The sequence below is a fragment of the Thamnophis elegans genome, chromosome 7, assembly GCF_009769535.1.
Source record: "Thamnophis elegans isolate rThaEle1 chromosome 7, rThaEle1.pri, whole genome shotgun sequence".
Taxonomy (NCBI): Eukaryota; Metazoa; Chordata; class Lepidosauria; order Squamata; family Colubridae; genus Thamnophis; species Thamnophis elegans.
In genome coordinates, this window is record NC_045547.1 from 16,903,804 (window position 1) to 16,921,575 (window position 17,772).

General features: G+C 39.3%; 1 protein-coding gene across 2 annotated transcripts; it reads right to left on the reverse strand.

The window, feature by feature from the left end:
- Positions 1-821: 821 nt before the first annotated feature.
- On the reverse strand, positions 822-16,566 carry CCDC77 (coiled-coil domain containing 77). Of its 2 annotated transcripts, XM_032221990.1 has the most exons (13): positions 16,436-16,552; positions 15,891-15,974; positions 13,982-14,031; positions 12,605-12,821; positions 11,523-11,665; positions 10,510-10,606; positions 8,781-8,856; positions 7,400-7,473; positions 5,254-5,402; positions 4,288-4,693; positions 3,550-3,675; positions 3,121-3,273; positions 822-1,865 (listed from the first exon to the last, which is right to left on the reverse strand). In XM_032221990.1, the coding sequence occupies exons 1-13, from the start codon at positions 16,448-16,450 to the stop codon at positions 1,719-1,721; spliced, it is 1,737 nt and encodes a 578-aa protein (XP_032077881.1). In that variant the 5' UTR covers positions 16,451-16,552; the 3' UTR covers positions 822-1,718. The 2 variants fall into 2 exon arrangements, with proteins under 2 accessions (XP_032077881.1, XP_032077882.1); XM_032221991.1 differs by lacking the exon at positions 15,891-15,974 and having other exon boundaries at positions 16,436-16,566.
- Between the last annotated feature and the right edge of the window lie 1,206 nt (positions 16,567-17,772).

The following is a 17,772-nucleotide window of genomic DNA, read 5'->3' on the forward strand; positions in this document are numbered from 1 at the left end:
CCTAGAGTTTTTTTCTGACAGTGAGAACAATCAACCCATGGAAGAGAAATTGCCTTTAGAAGTTGTGGGAATTTCATCCCTGACAGCTTTCTGCTGTCAGAAATGGTGTATGTAGGGTCTCCTGCTTGGGCAGGGGGTTGGACTACTTGACCTCAAAGGTCCCTTCCAACTCTGCTAATCTGTCTCTTTCTCTGAACTTGCATCTGGAGAGGGGTTTGGAGACGGATCCCTAACCCAAGGTTAAGAATAAAAGGCAATGAAGAAGTAGGGAGAGGCATCTATAGTGGATAAAATGACAGAAATATGGAGAAATATGAATGCTGGAATGAAAGAGATTTAGCTATATTTATTTATCTTGTGCCTTAATTTCTTTGGATTACTATTTTTTACTCTGATGACTAGAACAGTGGTGTGAAACCCCAAGTGTCATGTGAGGTATCGTGACTTTTTTCCTTCACTAAACCGGGCGTGGATGACCAGTGTGTGATGCATCTTGCCCGCAGGCAGTAAGTTTGAAGTTAAATGTTTACATTAAATGTTTACATATATACATATATACACACATACATGTATGCACATAGTATGTATACAGAGAAAGCATAATTGGGAATGTTGAAGATAGTTGTACCTTCCACAAAGTTAACAAAGTAGACTGATACAATTATCTTAAAATGTTCCAAAGCTTTTTAAGTTATGTGGAAATTAACTAATATTAAATGGCCTATTAATAGCCTAAATGCAGTACATTAGTTTACAATTAAATCTCTGTAATTGTTAATGATCGCCTCCCCCCCCCCCCCAAAAAAAAATCAAGACAATGCTATAATGTTAAGTTTTATTGTTCTACACCAGAGCATAAACAATAGATGCATCATAATTCTTTTCTGGGTTTCAGAAAGATTTCTGCAAAAGAAAAATTATACTCATGAAAACATAAAGAATGACCCAGGCTAGAAAGTATCTGTGTTATAACTAAATCCTATGCCATTTTATTCAGATACAAGTTTCAGCTCAATGGGTCTGACTCTTTTTTGTGCAACCTGCAACCCTACACACACACTTTATATCCTGGGTGATAGATTGTGTTTGAGATTGAAGCCCTGTCACTTATGAATAGAGTTCCTCTTGATCTATGCTTCTCTTTACAGTAGGCTACAAATCTGTAGAGAACTCTGGAGAGCACTTATTCCAAGAACTGATTTTGATTTCAAAAATAGTATAACAGCCTGATGGTTCTCTGTAAGAGATCCACTTCTCTCTATATATTGGTATCAACCCTTCTATGCTGTCCAGTTTGAGTCATTTAGAAATCCCTTTCTTCTCCATCATAAAACTAAGATACAGAAGATACCAGCCCGCCTAGCTTTTTTCTTGGGATCCCTGCATAATGTATCATTCTTAGGCAGTGAAAAAGTTCTTGTAGATCACATCTCTTCTAGGCACTGCAAAAGAAATCACCAAATATCCCCGGCCTGGTTCTCTGTATAAATCAACACTACAGAGATCAAATCTAAGTATGCATCAAAAAGGCGAAAGGAATTTCTTTTCAAGTCTCACACAAGTTTCAATTGTTTTTCTTCTGTCCTGGAATGTAAAGTGTATGTTATACTCAGTGAAGCTACACATTTGTAACTAAAAAAAAGAAAAAAAAAAGAAAAAAAGTTTGTTGCAGCAAAAGGTCCTTATCAACACCGCTCATTCTGACCGACATATCATTATCAATAATCTCGTAGGTCATTCTCCAGCCCATATATCTTTGACTTTAAGCTTTTAAGTTCTCCTTGTAGCTTTTTGGTTCTCTTATTTCCTCGGCGAACTTCATGCAGAATTGCAAGATCTTGGTCGGGTCCCACATTCATCACCACCTAGAAAGAAGAGCAATTTCAAAGAAAGAACAATTTGATTTTGGAAAAGGAATATAGAAAGTTTTCAGTAGATTTTATTGACTAACTGACTGGAAGGACATATATGGTTGCTCATCTCAAGTACAATAATTTTGGGCGGCTCACAAAAACACCAGTAAAAATGGAACCAGAAATAATGGAACCACCATCAAAAGATAGTTCCTAGGAACACCCCCACAAAAAAAACACTCTTTCAGACATCAACATTTTAACTATTAATGGGGTCCAGTCACTCAATGTTTAGGAGAAAGAACCAGCATTTTAAGGTCACCTGGAAGGCTAATAGGTAAAGGCTTGTGAGATATGGGGAGGATGTTGCAAAGGTCAGGGGTTGGTACAGAGAAAGCACACTTCCTAGGTCTCACCAGATGACATTTAAGGGAAGGAAAGGGGAATGAGCCCTTCCTATCTAGCCTAGTGTAACCTTGGGTAGATATCCTCAGAGAGCAGTCCCACAAATAACTTTGTGTTATACCATATACAACTTTCAAGGTGATAATCAGCACCTTGATCAAAACAATAATGGTATCCCGTGTAGTTCACAGCAATTGTGTAATACAAACTAGAAGGTGCCCAGGAGTGCATTGCCAGCTGTATTTTGGCCAGTTGTACATTTTAGATGGTCTTCAAGGGTAGCCCCACGTAGAAAATGTTACCATAATCCAAACAGGCAATGCCCAGAGCATGTGAGCAAGGCCTCTTGGTCCAGGAATGGCATAACTGGTGTAAAAGATGAATCTGCACAATCACGAACCCTCCCCCCAACTGGACCCTAAGTCCAGTTTAGCATAAGATCTGTGTGGGATAGTTCTATCTTGGCAAGAATCAAATTGGTACCTCATCAGATTTGGGGGGGGGGGGGGGATAAAGATCAGACCCACTGCATCATGTTATGGTTGTGTCATGGCTTGTTTCTTCTGATCCAGTTCCTCACAACTCAAGACAATGGGGTCAGAACCCACATGGCATTGCCTGGCTGACCCAAGGGTGAAGTTTATAACTGGTTATCAGCACACTGAGGATAAAACACGCTCCCATGATGGAAGGACTAGAACTTTCTTCTTCCTAATCCAGTCTCTAGTCATCACATCACCCTGGCTCTTGGTGAAAATCACACTTCACTGAAAATAGATTCTGCTAATTATTTCTGAACTTTGGAAATTTGGCCTCAACGCATTATTTCAGAGGCATTGATGGTTATTTTAACCTTTGCTACCTTGAAGAGTTGCTTCTCCACGTCCTGCAGCTTATGTTGGAATTGTTTGATGTCATTTTTAAATCCTTCCACCTCCATGGCACGCCTTTTTTCCAGTGCCTCATAGCGCCGGGTCATTAGCTGTAGACGCTTTCCCATCTTTTCTGACCGTTGCTACAAATGTGGAAGCAAAACATTAAAGAGTATAGTGTAATCATCAGATATCTGTCAGCAGTTCTCATGGCAAGATAGAGCAGTGTTTCCCAACCTTGGCAACTTGAAGATGTCTGGACTTCAATTCCCAGAATTCCCCAGCCAGCATTTGCTGGCTGGGGAATTCTGGGAGTTGAAGTCCGGACATCTTCAAGTTGCCAAAGGTTGGGAAACACTGAGATAGAGGAAGGAGCTACCATACCTAAGTTGCCCCCCAGAGCAGCAAAAGCCACTTACCTTGAACATTTCTTGGCCTAAATTTCCTTCCTCCCGAACCTTAGACAACTGCTCTTCCAATGAAACACACTGTTCTCGAAACATGTTGGCTAATTTCTGCTCCTGGCTCAACTGATCTCTTAATCCCTGGAGGTGAGATGAAAAAAAAAATTCTTATTTGAGCAATTTAAGCAACTGGAAGAAATAGCAGAAATGGTCACATCAATCAATAACTAAGAGAAAACAGTGACTGGCAAGAAATTTTTATGACATCATTTCAATGCACCATGGCATCAGTGTTGGAAGTTGTACGGTACAGGTAGTCTTCGACTTATGACCACAAATTTGAGCCCAAAATTTCCATTGCTAAATGGGACATTTGCTAAGTGAGTTTTGCCCCATTTTACGGCCATTCTTGCCACAGTTGTTAAGTGAATCGTTGCGGTTGTTAAAGTTAGTAATACGGCTGTTGAGTGAATCTGCCTTGTTGGACGGACTTTGCTTGTCAGGTCACAAAAGGGGATCACTTGATCCTGGGACATTGCAACCGCCATAAATATGAACCAATAGCCAATTATCTGAATTTTGATCATGTGACATGGGGATGCCGCAATGGTTTAAGTGTGAAAAATGGTCATGTCACTTTTTCCAGGGCCGTTGCAACTTTGAACAATCACTAAATGAACTGTTGTAAATCAAGGATTATCTGTATTGTATCTAATCTTCAGAGACAACCTAGTACAACACAGTAGCCGTTACCATAATCTCTGCTCCGTATACTTTGTGAACGTTCTGCTCGGCTCGAAAAACACATCTGACAACTTTTGGTCTTCTCTTCTTGAAAACTTCAACCTTCCCACTGGGAGGTGATCTCCTGGTGAAACTTTGCTGACGAGGACTACTCCCCCATTCATCCAGGCTAGTATCCTGCTTCGCTGGGCTAGCAACCTGCCAGCTTTGACAACTGTCATAACTCTGATTGATGTGATCGTGGACCGGACTACCATAAACCCTGCTCGGCTTGTGTGCACATCTACATTTGTCCATCTTCCTCAGCAGAGTGTCCTTCTCTGCCATCCAGGATTTTTCATTTGCTCGTGCATTAAACTTCATCTGCAGAAAATCTTTGGTACTCCCGTACAGCAAACTTTGAGTTTTATGGTACCTGCGGAGAGGCAGATTACAATAAATTAGTAACCAATTTATTGGCCAAGTTATACTTTAACTCCACTAAGAGGATGAATCAGGGTGTGGAAGCGGAAGCAATAGCTGCAGTATATTGGCATGTCCTAAGTTTATGTCTGAATGGCTGCTTTGTCACTATGTGTATTCTGGATTTGAGTCTACATGGATCTGGATCCTAACCCAAATTGGACTAGTCCTCTAAGACTCTCTATCCTGATTTACAGCTCTCCAGGATTGCTAGACAAAGATTTATCACAGAACCAATATCATTTTGGTGATTGAATTTGGAACTAATTATCCATGTAACAGCTAGGCTCAATTACAATTATTACGATGGACTCTTTCCCAAGTAATAACATTATCTAGAAGTAACCACTTACAAAACAATCTATCCCACACATTACTGTAGCAGAGGTTCAAATCAGAAAGATCAGGTTTTTAAAAAAATGATATTTTGCCCAGGGCAGAATAAAATGCTTTTACAACAACCAACATATCATTCCTTTTGGTATGTGATCTCAACTGGTCTTTTGCACCTACCTTTCAGTAATGTCTTTGATCTTTTCCTGATCCCTCTGGTGCTGCACCTGAGCTTCTTCAATACGGATGCGTCGATCTTCTAGCAGGGCTTCCATCTGCTCTTTTGACAGCTTGGTCTGTTCTTCTAGTTGAGCCTGAAGAGACTCCACCTGAATCCAGAAAGAAAAAAATCCGAAGAATATGCTGGATTGCAAATAAAACAGTCCTCTTGTTTGCAGGTTTTAGGCAGTTTGATGTAGTGAACTAAGGTGTTGGACTAGAACAGGAATGTCAAACTCACTCAAGGCCCATGGGCCAGATCTGACCCGGAGGGCTGCCCTGGGAACAGTGAAGGATTGGCCCGCGGTGCCTCTGGCAGTGAAAAAGGAGCTTGGGAGGGCAGCGTGCAGCTCTCCCGAGCTCCATTTTTGCTGGAAGAAAGCTCAGGCCAGCACAGGTGCCCCCGACACATGACGTTGAGCTGGCCACGCCCACCCCGGCTCCCTGAAGTCAAAACACAACCCTAATGCGACCTTCAATGAAATCGAGTTTGACACTCCTGGTCTAGAAGAAAGGAAAGATCCAGTTCTCCCATAGGTACAGGCTGCGTGATTTGGACTCTCAAAGTTCAACCCATTGTTACTGGAAAGATTATGAGGAGGGAGCATTATGTATTTTTTTTAAAAAAAAGCATCACAGTTGTTTTTCCAACCACTGAATGTGAAAGATAAAGTGATTACTGAAAGTGTTATCTGCCATTAATCACATGCTCTTTCTTTAGACCAGTGTTTCTCAACCTTGGCCACTTGAAGATGTCTGGACTTCAACTCCCAGAATTCCCCAGCCAGCATTTGCTGGCTGGGGATTTCTGGGAGTTGAAGTCGACATCTTCAAGTAGCCAAGGTTGAGAAACACTGCTTTAGACCATACATTCCCAGAGTTGCTTCCCCTTCTCCCAACTGCACTCCTTTCACCTCTCTCAATATTTGCAGAGCCGCATTATTTTGAACAAGAATAAGGGGAAAACATAGCAGACAACAACTCACTCTTGTAATAAAGACTGCAAACCTGCTGGGTTACATTGTACTAGGAGCCCCACCCGGAAAAGAAGTGGGGTCCCTTCAAAACCCCTTCAATGATTGTGATCATGTAGTAACTTTAGGGAATAAAATGATGTTAAGGTGAACCCCGGGTGACCTGATCAGATAGCCGATTAGTGTATAAGGGTGCGGGGAACATACATCTGCACAGCTGAATTCTGATGAGTGACGTATCACCAGGATGAGAACTGTATAGAAATGACTCCTGAGTCATCAATCCTTCTTCCTTTCTGTCAGCCAAAGGAAAAAGTCAGAACTCTTGGGGCTAACTTGTCAGACTTCTCTTGATGGATACCAGATCTGGAAGTTTCCCCAGTGAGCCATTCAAGGCCGCAGATCTCTTAAAACTTCCAATTGCAAAACCGAGGCAGCATCCCAGCAACCGTTGAGTTTCATATATACGTTCTATTAACAGATCTACATTCAATTCTTGTGCTATTTTTCCCCCCCAGCTCACATTTTGTCATGTTCACTGCATGCTTTTTGAGTGGGAAGAATGGTTGCTAATGGTTCCATTGTGGTGAACGGCTAGTCTAATTTCAGCTTGTTCTGCTTCTCTCCTTGACAACACTGTCTCTAGTGCGGCCTCTTTTGCAATCCTTTGTTCATGCCTGAAGTAAAGTCAGCCTCGGTGCCTAAGGAAACGGTCCCTTCTTAATGCTCTTTTGGTAGTCTCTTATCACTTTCTCCTTCCCCCCACTTTTCTCAGGGGAGACACACCTGAAATGGAACAGATTAATGCCCTTACTATCAGATCTGCCTAGAATAGATTCAACTTGTACACCAAGAAATGGTGGATTAGAGGGAAGACTGGCATCCATTACCAAAACCTGGCTAGATGAAAATCACCTTCACTACGTCCTGTTTAACCAGGGTCCAGTCAGGATTCCAATGCAAGAGGGGTGGAATGTCAGTAATATATCACCATGAAATATCACCATGTTCATTATCATATATGCATTCTTTAACACCTTATTAGAAGAACTGATCCAGAGTTTGATTTGATGCACTGAAATCCAGGCCAACCTGGTGATTCTACAGTTTTTCATGTAGTCCTACCAAATTACCTGTAGTAGGAGTGTTTGGTTGTCTCTTTGATATCTATTTGCACTCTCAGCCTTCTCTCCTTTGTTTTTAAAACCTACAAAAGAAAATAAGTGACAAGATGTTATCCCATTTATTTTATTAATCTGAAAGGTTTTTCTTTGAGGTAATGTTTTAAGGCCACACTAGTTAACAGAATGGATCCATGCTTACTATGAACATTCTTTTTCTATGCACTGAAAAAGAGGCTTCTCCTTGCCCCTGCTCCAAAAGAAATAATTAAATGCCTGAAATAGGGGGAAGAACCTCTTTCTTAAAGTTGCAGGATAAAAGAAGAGAAAAAAAACCCCATCAGAATATAAACCCAGGATAGTTCTTCCCTATGATAAAAACCATTATCTTCATCTGCTATAGAGAAATAATTTCCCCAATTATTTCTATTTCTCTTTTTCTACTTTCTCCTTCCTACTTTCCAGTGGAAGGAGGCATCCTGAAAACTGAGATATACTAACATAGTGTTCAAAAGAGGGGGGGAATGTTGAATGTTGATTTTATTTATATGCTGCCCTTTTCCCCCCGAAGGGGACTCAGGGCGGCTCACAACTCAACCAGGGAAGAGGGATACAAACAGAAAATTAAAACGACACAGAAACAATACATAATTTAAAATACACAACAGTCATACCAATTCGAGGCGGGGGGGGGGGGGCAATAGTTCTTAGCCCCAGGCCTGTCTGAACAGCCAGGTTTTAAGGGCTTTGCGGAAGGCCTGGAGGGTGGGAATTGCAACAACTTCAAGAATGTAGGAAGACAAATGCCTGAAGTACCTACATCTTTTACAGAATGAGTCACAAATCTCCCCAATGCAGCAACAGGAATAGGAATATTTTTATTGGCCAAGGATGATTGGACACACAAGGAATTTGTCTCCAGGGCATAAGCTCTCAGTGTACATGCAAACAACAAGTGATCAATCAAAAGATACCAGCAGGAGTAGTAGGAAATATGAGAAGGGATAATAGAAATACAGCCCTACTACATGGGTAAATTTCTTTAGGCCTAAGACAGTGCTATGGGAATTAGGTGTTTAGCAGAATGATGGCATAGGGGCGGGGGACGGGACTGTGCCTAGTTGTTTTTGCTTGCAATGTCCTGTGGTTGCGTCCTGAGGGGAGAAATTGCAACAGTTTATGTCCAGGATGCGAGGAGTCTGTAGACAGCAGTAGCACTTAGACTTATATACCGCTTCACAAAAATACCTTGCTGAAATATATGAGATGTTTCCTCTTCTACTAGGCCTGACTCCAAATACTTATCTTTGCGATGAAAATTCTTTTTTTGTGTATCTCCCCTCCCCCCATTTGTCTAATGTTTACTCCAAGTAATTTTTATTTTTCCACTGACCCATTATTGAAGTATATTTGTCACTTCTTTCCTGGGAATCTCTTTTAGTAGGGTTAGGTAGTTCAGGTATGGTGACCTATAATAACCAAAACATTGCTCATTTTTTATTCTATCAAAGTATTTCATGTACACATTAGACACAGTAATTATAAGAAATATTAAAATATATAGATAACAGAGATCTTGTAGTACAGTTTCAACTATTAATGTTATACTTGTATCTTAATATTTCTTCATACATTTTCCTGCCTCTTTTACCAAAATGCACAAATTAACCTACTTGCTCTAGTAAATTTTCCCCATTAATCACAACTACACTGGTCTTTTATAACTTAATTTTCCAATGGGTTTTGATGTGTTAAGTAATCTAACAATTTACTGCAAATCCTTCAGGTCTCAACTAACAAGGCGGCATAATCTGGAGCGATAGGAACATTTATGTTTCCAATTGATAAAAGTCTAAAATCACTATAAACATATTTTTATTAATGTATTAATACATTAAACCACCAGGGGGACACCACACAACTTTGCTTTACACTGCTTAATGTCAAGCTACTACCTATGAATTTGATTTTCCCTTACAAGCTTTATTTCTTTCATGCACCCGCTTTTAAACTTTCACCAACCCAATCTCCCATTTCATATTTGTGTAAAACACCCCATGCCTATTCACTTTATCAGGTCTTTTCTCTTGATCAACAAATATAAACTTTCTTTTTTTGAAATTAATTTTTCAATGATCTATTGAAAAAGAAAAAAAAATCTGGTTTCTGCTCATTTCTCTGCCAATAAAATGCTGTACTACACTCCCCAAACCTTTCAGTCAGCATTTACCAGTTTCCTAGTACATGCAATAGCAATACCACTTAAGACTTATATAGCGCTTTACAGTCCTAAGTGGTTTTACTGAGTCAGCCTATCGCTCCCAACAATCTAGGTCCTCATTTTACCGAGTTTGGAAGGATGGACAGCTGAGTCAACCTTGAGCCTGGTGAGATTTGAACTGCTAAATTGCAGGCAGACGGCTGGCACTCTAACCACTGCACCACCATGGCTCATTTAACAAACTGATTTGTTTCTGACTGGTGTCAGTAGACTGCATATACTTCCAAAATGGTAATATTATACTGGCTTGCAGTATAATCTCTAGATTAGAGATCCAAGTTTGCTTAGAATAACTTGTGGCAAAACTGGAATTTACTTGTACTTGTAACACACTAATCAAATCATGACTAAAGTGAGCAGTGTTGTCTTTACCATGTGTAGGTAATGTTGTAAGTAACACAGCTAAACCTTGTCTATCATTAAAAGTCATTCCTGTGAAAACTGACCTATATAATTATTTAATTTTAACAACTTGACTTGAATATGATTGACCAACTTTGACTTACAAAGCTTTCTGAATTGTCACTTGGGAAAGTATTGGATTTAGGCCTATGAGGCCCAAATTCATCAATTTCATTAAAATTTTAATTTATTGACTTCCATTAGCTTTTGCCTGAAAATTTATGCATGTGATTATCCTGCTCTTTCTCCAAGAACTAAATGGTACTTTTCACTCCAAAAATATATTACAGTTCCTTGAATATATTTTGCTGCCTTTTAAAAAACACTGCTGCAGCTACATTTTATACAATTATTTAAATCTTTTTAATACACCGTAAACAGTAATGCATTTTATAAAATAAAATAAGAGCAGTAAAATATCGAGGTTAATTGACCTTACCTTATTTGGGGGTTCTTGGTGAAAATAGGTAATTTCACCCTCATCTGTTCCTAATAAAGCCAAAAGATGTTGAATCTTCTTTCTGTCATCTAATTCCCTGTGCATTGAAAATAAAGCAATTAATTTCTGTTCCTAAATGCTAATGTATCCTGCACTTTTTGTTGACTTCAAGGTTCACCTAAATCTCTGAAAAGCAACCCTTTTTATTTTACATACTCTAGAAGTTTTCTTTCTTGTAGAATCTAACCACGTAAGTCTTCACAAAAACTTTATGGCAAGCTAATGGTTGGAAACTCTTTTGTTTTAAATGTAACTTCTCCTCTGCTGAAGATTTTATTTCTCTAAATGTCTTCTATTTCAGAAAGAACAAATAGAAATTTGAGTAGCATCTTATTACTAAGAATGTGAAAGTGAATCTTTAGCCACCAGGAGGCAATGTTAGCAAATCATTTTATAAAGTAGAGGCTGCTTAAAATCAGACTCTTAAATTATTTTGGGAAAAATACCTATGTGATGCTTTGGAAGAGGAAGTTCTATTTTAGTACTAAGACATACATGTAAGTAGAAATGTTCCAGCATAACTCCTGAGATCCGTATCAGTCCTGAAATGGTAGTTCTGAAATTGCTATCATGGGATTGCAAAAACTAACATTCTACAACAATGGAAGAAGTCCTCTGTGCTTGATTTGCAACAGTGTAAAGTTGATAAATATGAACTGTTCATATATGAATGAGGTTATTGGAGTTTTTTTTGTGTTCAAACACAAAGGCAAGAAAGAATTTGGAGAATCTGATACAATTTCTTGGAAATCATTTTTATGAAATGGATTCCCTGGCCTTTTTTTGGTTGGAAATTTTTGATTAATAATCTATTAACTTGAACAAAAGAGACACTTCTCACTCAATTGCATGTATTTTTCAACATTTCTATCCAATCCATAAAGACAAAGTTTTAGGTAAGAGAATAATAGTATATTTGGGATCCTACACTGATCCTATACTAGGCCGCAAACCTGATTTTCAGTCGATCGTTTTCAGCATAAAGGCGCAGCACATGCTCTCTTTCTTGAAAAAGGAACACCTGCATGTCACTCAAAGCCTTCTGCAGTTCTCCAATTTCTTCTTCTCGCTGACGCATTTCCCATTGTAACTTGTGCTGCAGTGAAAAAATATTATCAATCCCCTGGCAGCTAAAACAAAAGTAGAGTACACGTTTTCTCAAGACCACATTCCATCTCACACCTAAGGCAACTTCTTGACAGAATGCTAGCATTTAGCATGTCAAGAAGATGCTTAATCAAGTTCTGCAAATTGTAACAAATGTTTTCTCCATGCTTACCATCTCTTCTGTATCCTGAGAATAGTCTTCTAGACTTCAAACGTCGATGGAAATTCAAGTAGCTTTTGAACAAACTGTCCAGGCCTCTCTTACCCCTATTACAATTATTTTCCTCTATGCTTCTAATATTTGCCCTATTTTCTATTTACTTCCACTGTCTTTTCTCTTAGCATATTGCATCAAACTCTCAAACTATAAATTGGTTGATTTATTCACTTATCTACATTCGGCTTCTTCAATATAAACACTTGAGGAGGAAACTATGGAACAATTCTACTTAAGACCTAGCAGAACTATTGTGAGCCAGAATAATCGCTATAGCCGTGATGGCAAACCTATGGCACACCTGCCAGAAGTGGCACGCAGAGCCATCTCTCTGGGCACGTGAGCGGTCGCCTGTTGCTCTTCTGGGTTCAAAAGTGCAGGGGCGCCAGAAACCAAAAGAGCAGGTGGCCGGTGTGCATGAGTGTGCCGGAAACCAGATGATCATCTGCTTTTCTGGTTTCCTGCTCCCATTTTAGCACTTGGTGCCAAAAATGTTTGGCAACACTACACTATAGTTTCCAGATAATTCATATTTCTCTTTTAACACTTTTCAGTGAAAATGCCTTCTGTGTGGCTTTGGCAGAAAATTCAAAGCCATAAAAGTACCACGGTTGCATTACAGGAAAGGACAAAGGAGTCAGCTTTGAAGTTTCCCTATGTGGCTTTCCAGGTCACTCATCTCTTGGTGGATTAGCACTCCCTTTTTCTTACCTGTTCATCGTAAGATGCTTTGTATGTCTCCAACCGTTTCACCAGCTCTTCATGCTCGTCATCAAATTCTGCAATCTTCTTTCGATAGTACTCCAGCAGCTCCCGAGAGGGACGAAGGTAGGCCAGACGTTCATTGATTGAAGGAAGAGGGGTAGAATCACCTTGGTGAGGTGATGGAAGTATAGCACCCTTGGAAGCAGCACATGGAGTGCTTGATCTGGAAAACATTATTAAATGCCAAAAGAAGAGTTCACATTACTAAAAGCTTTTAACTTGCCTGTGATCTTAAGACACATGTGGGACACTGAGCGGCAAGGTATTACAAGGCTGGGAGTGGTCCCTGAGACAGGATTCCTGCCTACAATCCAGATTAGGATTGTTCTGATAAATAAGGACTTTTGAGAGCGTTTACTTTCGTTCAATTTTGAAAAGGGTAGAAATTAGGTAAATTATGCACCTTAATGAAAGAATGCAAACTGTTTACTTTTATGAGTCCATTGCTGGTTACTACCAGGCACAGCTGATGTTTATTTACAGAATACAAACCTCTGTATTCAAAACATTTCTCCAGGTAGTTGTTGTAGGTTTTACTTACACTGATCGAAAAGCTCTATTGGTGTGAGAAACTTTCTGGCCTTGGTCTATACCAGTGATGGGTGACCTTTTTGGCACTGAGTGCTGAAACGGCAGTGCGCGTGTGCGGGCTTGGAGCACAAGGACCTGGAAGAGCGTAGACGGTGTGCATGCGCACTGTCGCCAGCTGCTCTTTCGGGTTCCGTCGCATGCATGCACACTGGCCAGCTGCTCTCTTCCAGATTCTGGTGCGCATGCTGGCTGGCATGCATGCTGGACCTGGAAGAGAGCAGCTGGCCAGTGTGCATGCATGCCAGACCCGTTGTCTGGTGTGCATGCGCGCACAGAAATCCAGAAGAGCAGAGGCCGAGGCGCGTGTCCACCAAGAGGGCTCTGGGTGCTACCTCTGGCACATGTGCCATAGGTTCGCCATCACGGGTCTATAGGGACACTCAATACATCATGACATTTCTTCAATAGGCAGGATTAAATTTTATTGTATTTTGTTTTAATTGTATTATTAATTAACAATGTTATTAATTATATTATATGCAATTTTAAGCACCCAAAGAGAAACAGTGGTCTGACTTTGAAAAGGGTCTCACACCTAAAGCAACGAATCCATAAACTCCAACAAAGGCCCAAAATTTCATTTTTGCCTATTCCGAAGTATGTTGCTTTGGAAACTAAAAATGGGATGCTGGGAGGTCTATGAATCATGCTTTGCAAGATTCTTACTCTTGAGATAAATGATGAGGAAAACAACAAAGACATTTGAAATCAGCACCTAATTGTTTGACTTACTTTTTGGAAGGTGTTCTTGGAGAAGCAGCCATGGCGCAAATTCTCACCATCTGCAAAGCATTTAATATATTGAATTACTGAGCCATAAAACATCTCTCACTATTTGGCTTTTATCCAAAAAAATATGAAAACAAAAACATTTCTTAGACCTTTTTCACAATCTGTCCCACTAGTCTATTCCGTAATAAAGAACTTAAGGAGAGGACTTATACCAGCGGCAGGTGTAATCCAACTCAATAAAAATGGAGTAGCTCATGGAATACTGTAGATTCAAAATAAGATTAGTCCAATTCAGCTCTGATAACAGCTCAAAAAACTGGTCATTTAAGTTACTTTAGGTTTATTTGTAACACCTGCTGTAGAACTATGGTTCATATAGTGCAGCTATGTGGTTTCTTTGGTTTGTTTTAGCATGTTCTATGAAGTATTGTGGTTTGAAAGCCATGGTTTATGAATGAAAGTCTTTTGTGGACAGAATCAATTGTGGCTTACTTGTAGTTAAGCAACAATTGAAACAATATGGATATGACAATGTTTGTATTATTGCAGCTCTTCCATTAACTTTTAACTTTATTAAAATGTTCCAATCCTTAAAACAATCCACTGAAATCTTTACTATATTTTAAGAACTTCACTCATGCAAGTGAAGTTCAATTCATATTTACTATTCAAATTGTATGGAAAAGTTTTGTTTGTATTCCAATTAAATTTAGTTCCTCTTTTCAGCTTCGTTAATCCTCCACTGAACCTCAATTATTCAACACACATTCCCACCAACTTCCCATAATCCACATAATGGTTTCTGGCAGATTTATTTAGCCCACTTTTAAATGCATAATTTCAGGTCTGGAATATATAAAGCCAATTCTTCATCAATACAGCTTTTCAAAAACACAATAAATTCCAAATATATACTCACAAGAAACTTCATATATTGTAACATATGGTTTCACTGTGCACATCATTCACCATAAAATTAGACAAACTATAGACAAATTCAATCTTACTCAAATTAAACAGAAATTCTCACTAGCCCATGTTAATAACCATGTGCAAATATTGTTCTATCTCTGGGCCTCCAAGACAGCATTTACAAAGTTAAGAGTGTCCCCAGCATATTCCTTGGTGCTTATCCTATGCAGGTGTCTTACTCCACAAATTGCATTCTCTTCAGGTTCTTTTAAGAGTGATAAACTAATATGTTGCAACCTAACCAGTTTTAACAATGAGCTTGAAACCTACATAGATCTTGGAGACATTCTTAGAAAATAAAATGGAGGATAATTGGAGCACAGTGCTTTTATATGTTGGTGTATCAAGTCTTTGTAGGAAGCAATCCCTACTTTCTACTATAAGCACAGAGGAGTTTGTTTCTGCATAAGGGGCGTGCATAAGTGCATCAGCGTGCCTACAGTCCTTGTCCTCCTGTCTCCATTTATTTGTACCCATTTACTGTGTTCATATTTATGTTTATACGTATACCTGTTAAGCTTTTACATGTTTGATTAAATAAAATAAAAATAAAGTGCACATCCATTCTTTGCAAAGTTTAGCCTCATCTCTTGTGCTTTTGAAAATTAAGAACTGCAAAGTAAGTTATTCCCTAAGTCCTGTAGAATTCACCATTTCACAATGTAAGAGTCCACTTTATATTTAAATCCTATCAAATACAGTTTCCTAACCTTTAAGAACACATATGCGTGTAATTTCCCTAAACAGAGGACCTAATCATCTTCTGTTCCATTCAAACTAGCAAGATATCAGTAATAGTACTGGAGAGCAAACAATGTTAAAGGATTTGCTTTTTGGGGGGAGAGGGGGAAGCAATAAACCGACAATGGCTATGCTTAGGTAACACTATAACCTGTATTGAACTATGGTTTCTCAGCCTAATTTTCTGGGCTCTTACCACATAAGCTAATAGTGTGGAAAAGGCTTGTCTCACATGCCAAAGCATGGTTGTCCAATGCAGTGTAAACAAAGCCGGTAGTAGCTATTGGGGGGGAAAAAAAGGCAGTTATACTCAAGATAAGCAAGAGTGAGGTAGGGGGGCTTCAAGGAAGTTTTAAGTCCAACAAGTAATGGAAGATTCCCTGGGGTTATCTGAAAAGTGATAATTTGCAGTTTTATCCAACACTTTCGTGAGTTTGGCTATTGAGGGAAGGTTACTACGCAGATAAAAAGGAACCTTGACTCCCATACTCCGCCAGCTCAAACCCCACATCAAAACCGTCATACTAAAATGCAGGCTTCCTTAATAAGATAAAAACTGGAAATAAAAAAAAAACGAAGCGCGTATAGCCTGGAGGTTTACTTGGTGGAGAGTCCGGGTCTTTCTTGAACGGGACACTTCTGGCTTAACGCCAAAAAGGACGAAAGCAGCCAGAAGCTTACACTATTCCCCCCACCCCCTTAGCCTACCAGAACGCCGTGCAAACCCGTGCAAACACACACCCTTCTCGGTCCCATTCGGAACCAGAAGTTTGTGCTTCTCCTCTACGCGCCGCTAACTCTGCCGTTCACGCCGCCAGACGCCGCCGCCGCCGCCGCCGCCGCTCTCAACGGAAAAACCCAAAATCAAACAACAGGCTGCGAAAGTCCTCCAATCAGGGGAAAGGAAATACACGAGGTCCGATATTTTGGCCAATCACAACTCTCTACTCATCAGGGCTTGTCTACCGCACCTCTGCTGGTGCATTAATGAAGGCTTAAAGAGTAATTGGAGTCGATGCAAATCGACTCCAATTTTGGTAACGGGATGAAAAACCTAGAAAGGTTGATGAAGGGAAAGCACGGGTAGTTTTAAACAGTTACCTAGTTTAGAGCACTAGGTCTCTTTGAGGCTGCCTGGCATTTCCATTTTTCTTTTAGTAAATAATTCGTGTGTTATTTACAGAAAAAGACCCTTATTCGCTTTGTTCCACTAACAAAAAGCTCTGGCACAATATTATCTAAAGATAAGCAACAGTGGACTGCCTACAAATTGCCTTTTATACTGTGATTTGGCAGCACTAAATAGAATAGAATTTAATTTTGAATTTACATGCAGAAGTTAAATCTTTCCTCGGGCAGGATCAGATTAAAACCTTTTTAAAATATGACATTATGGGATATATTGTGCTATTTTAATATTAGTAGTTATCATAGTTTATTTTCATGTGGGAATCCCTTGAAGATTATAATTTACATTTATATAATTACATGTATTTCCAGGACTCCACCAAAACATAATCGAGAAGTAATATGTACCAGTTCATGAGTATGACAAATTTAGTATAGGTTAACCCATTTGATTAAAAATAGAGATTAACAACCACTGGGCAAGGCATGTGCTTAATATGATATTTTATAAGTTGTGTAACCATCCATCTTTGAACACATTAACCAATTATTGGTCCTAAACAGGTTTGGCAAATTGGCAACAGGTCAAATAGTCAAGGTTAATTGTAACTTTAAAGATTTGTAGCAATTGTGTTAGTAGCATTACTTGTCCTATAAAGCAGAACAATTCTGTATATTTATTGGAAAAAGTCTAGAAAGATTTTATTCCATATTTATTACCTGCATTTTAGATTTTGTAATTGACATTTTATTATTTCTACCTTTGGATGTGGTAATATTACTATTTTTCTGCTAATTGTTCAGTAAGTAATGTTGGAACGTAGTTTATAAATCCTGAAATAAATTTCAATAGCTATGTAGTGATGAAAGAAATGTCCTTCTGGGTTTGGCTCCAAGTGGGGAAAAAGACACTGGAGACATGGAGGCTGCTTGGAAAGATGGTTTATTGG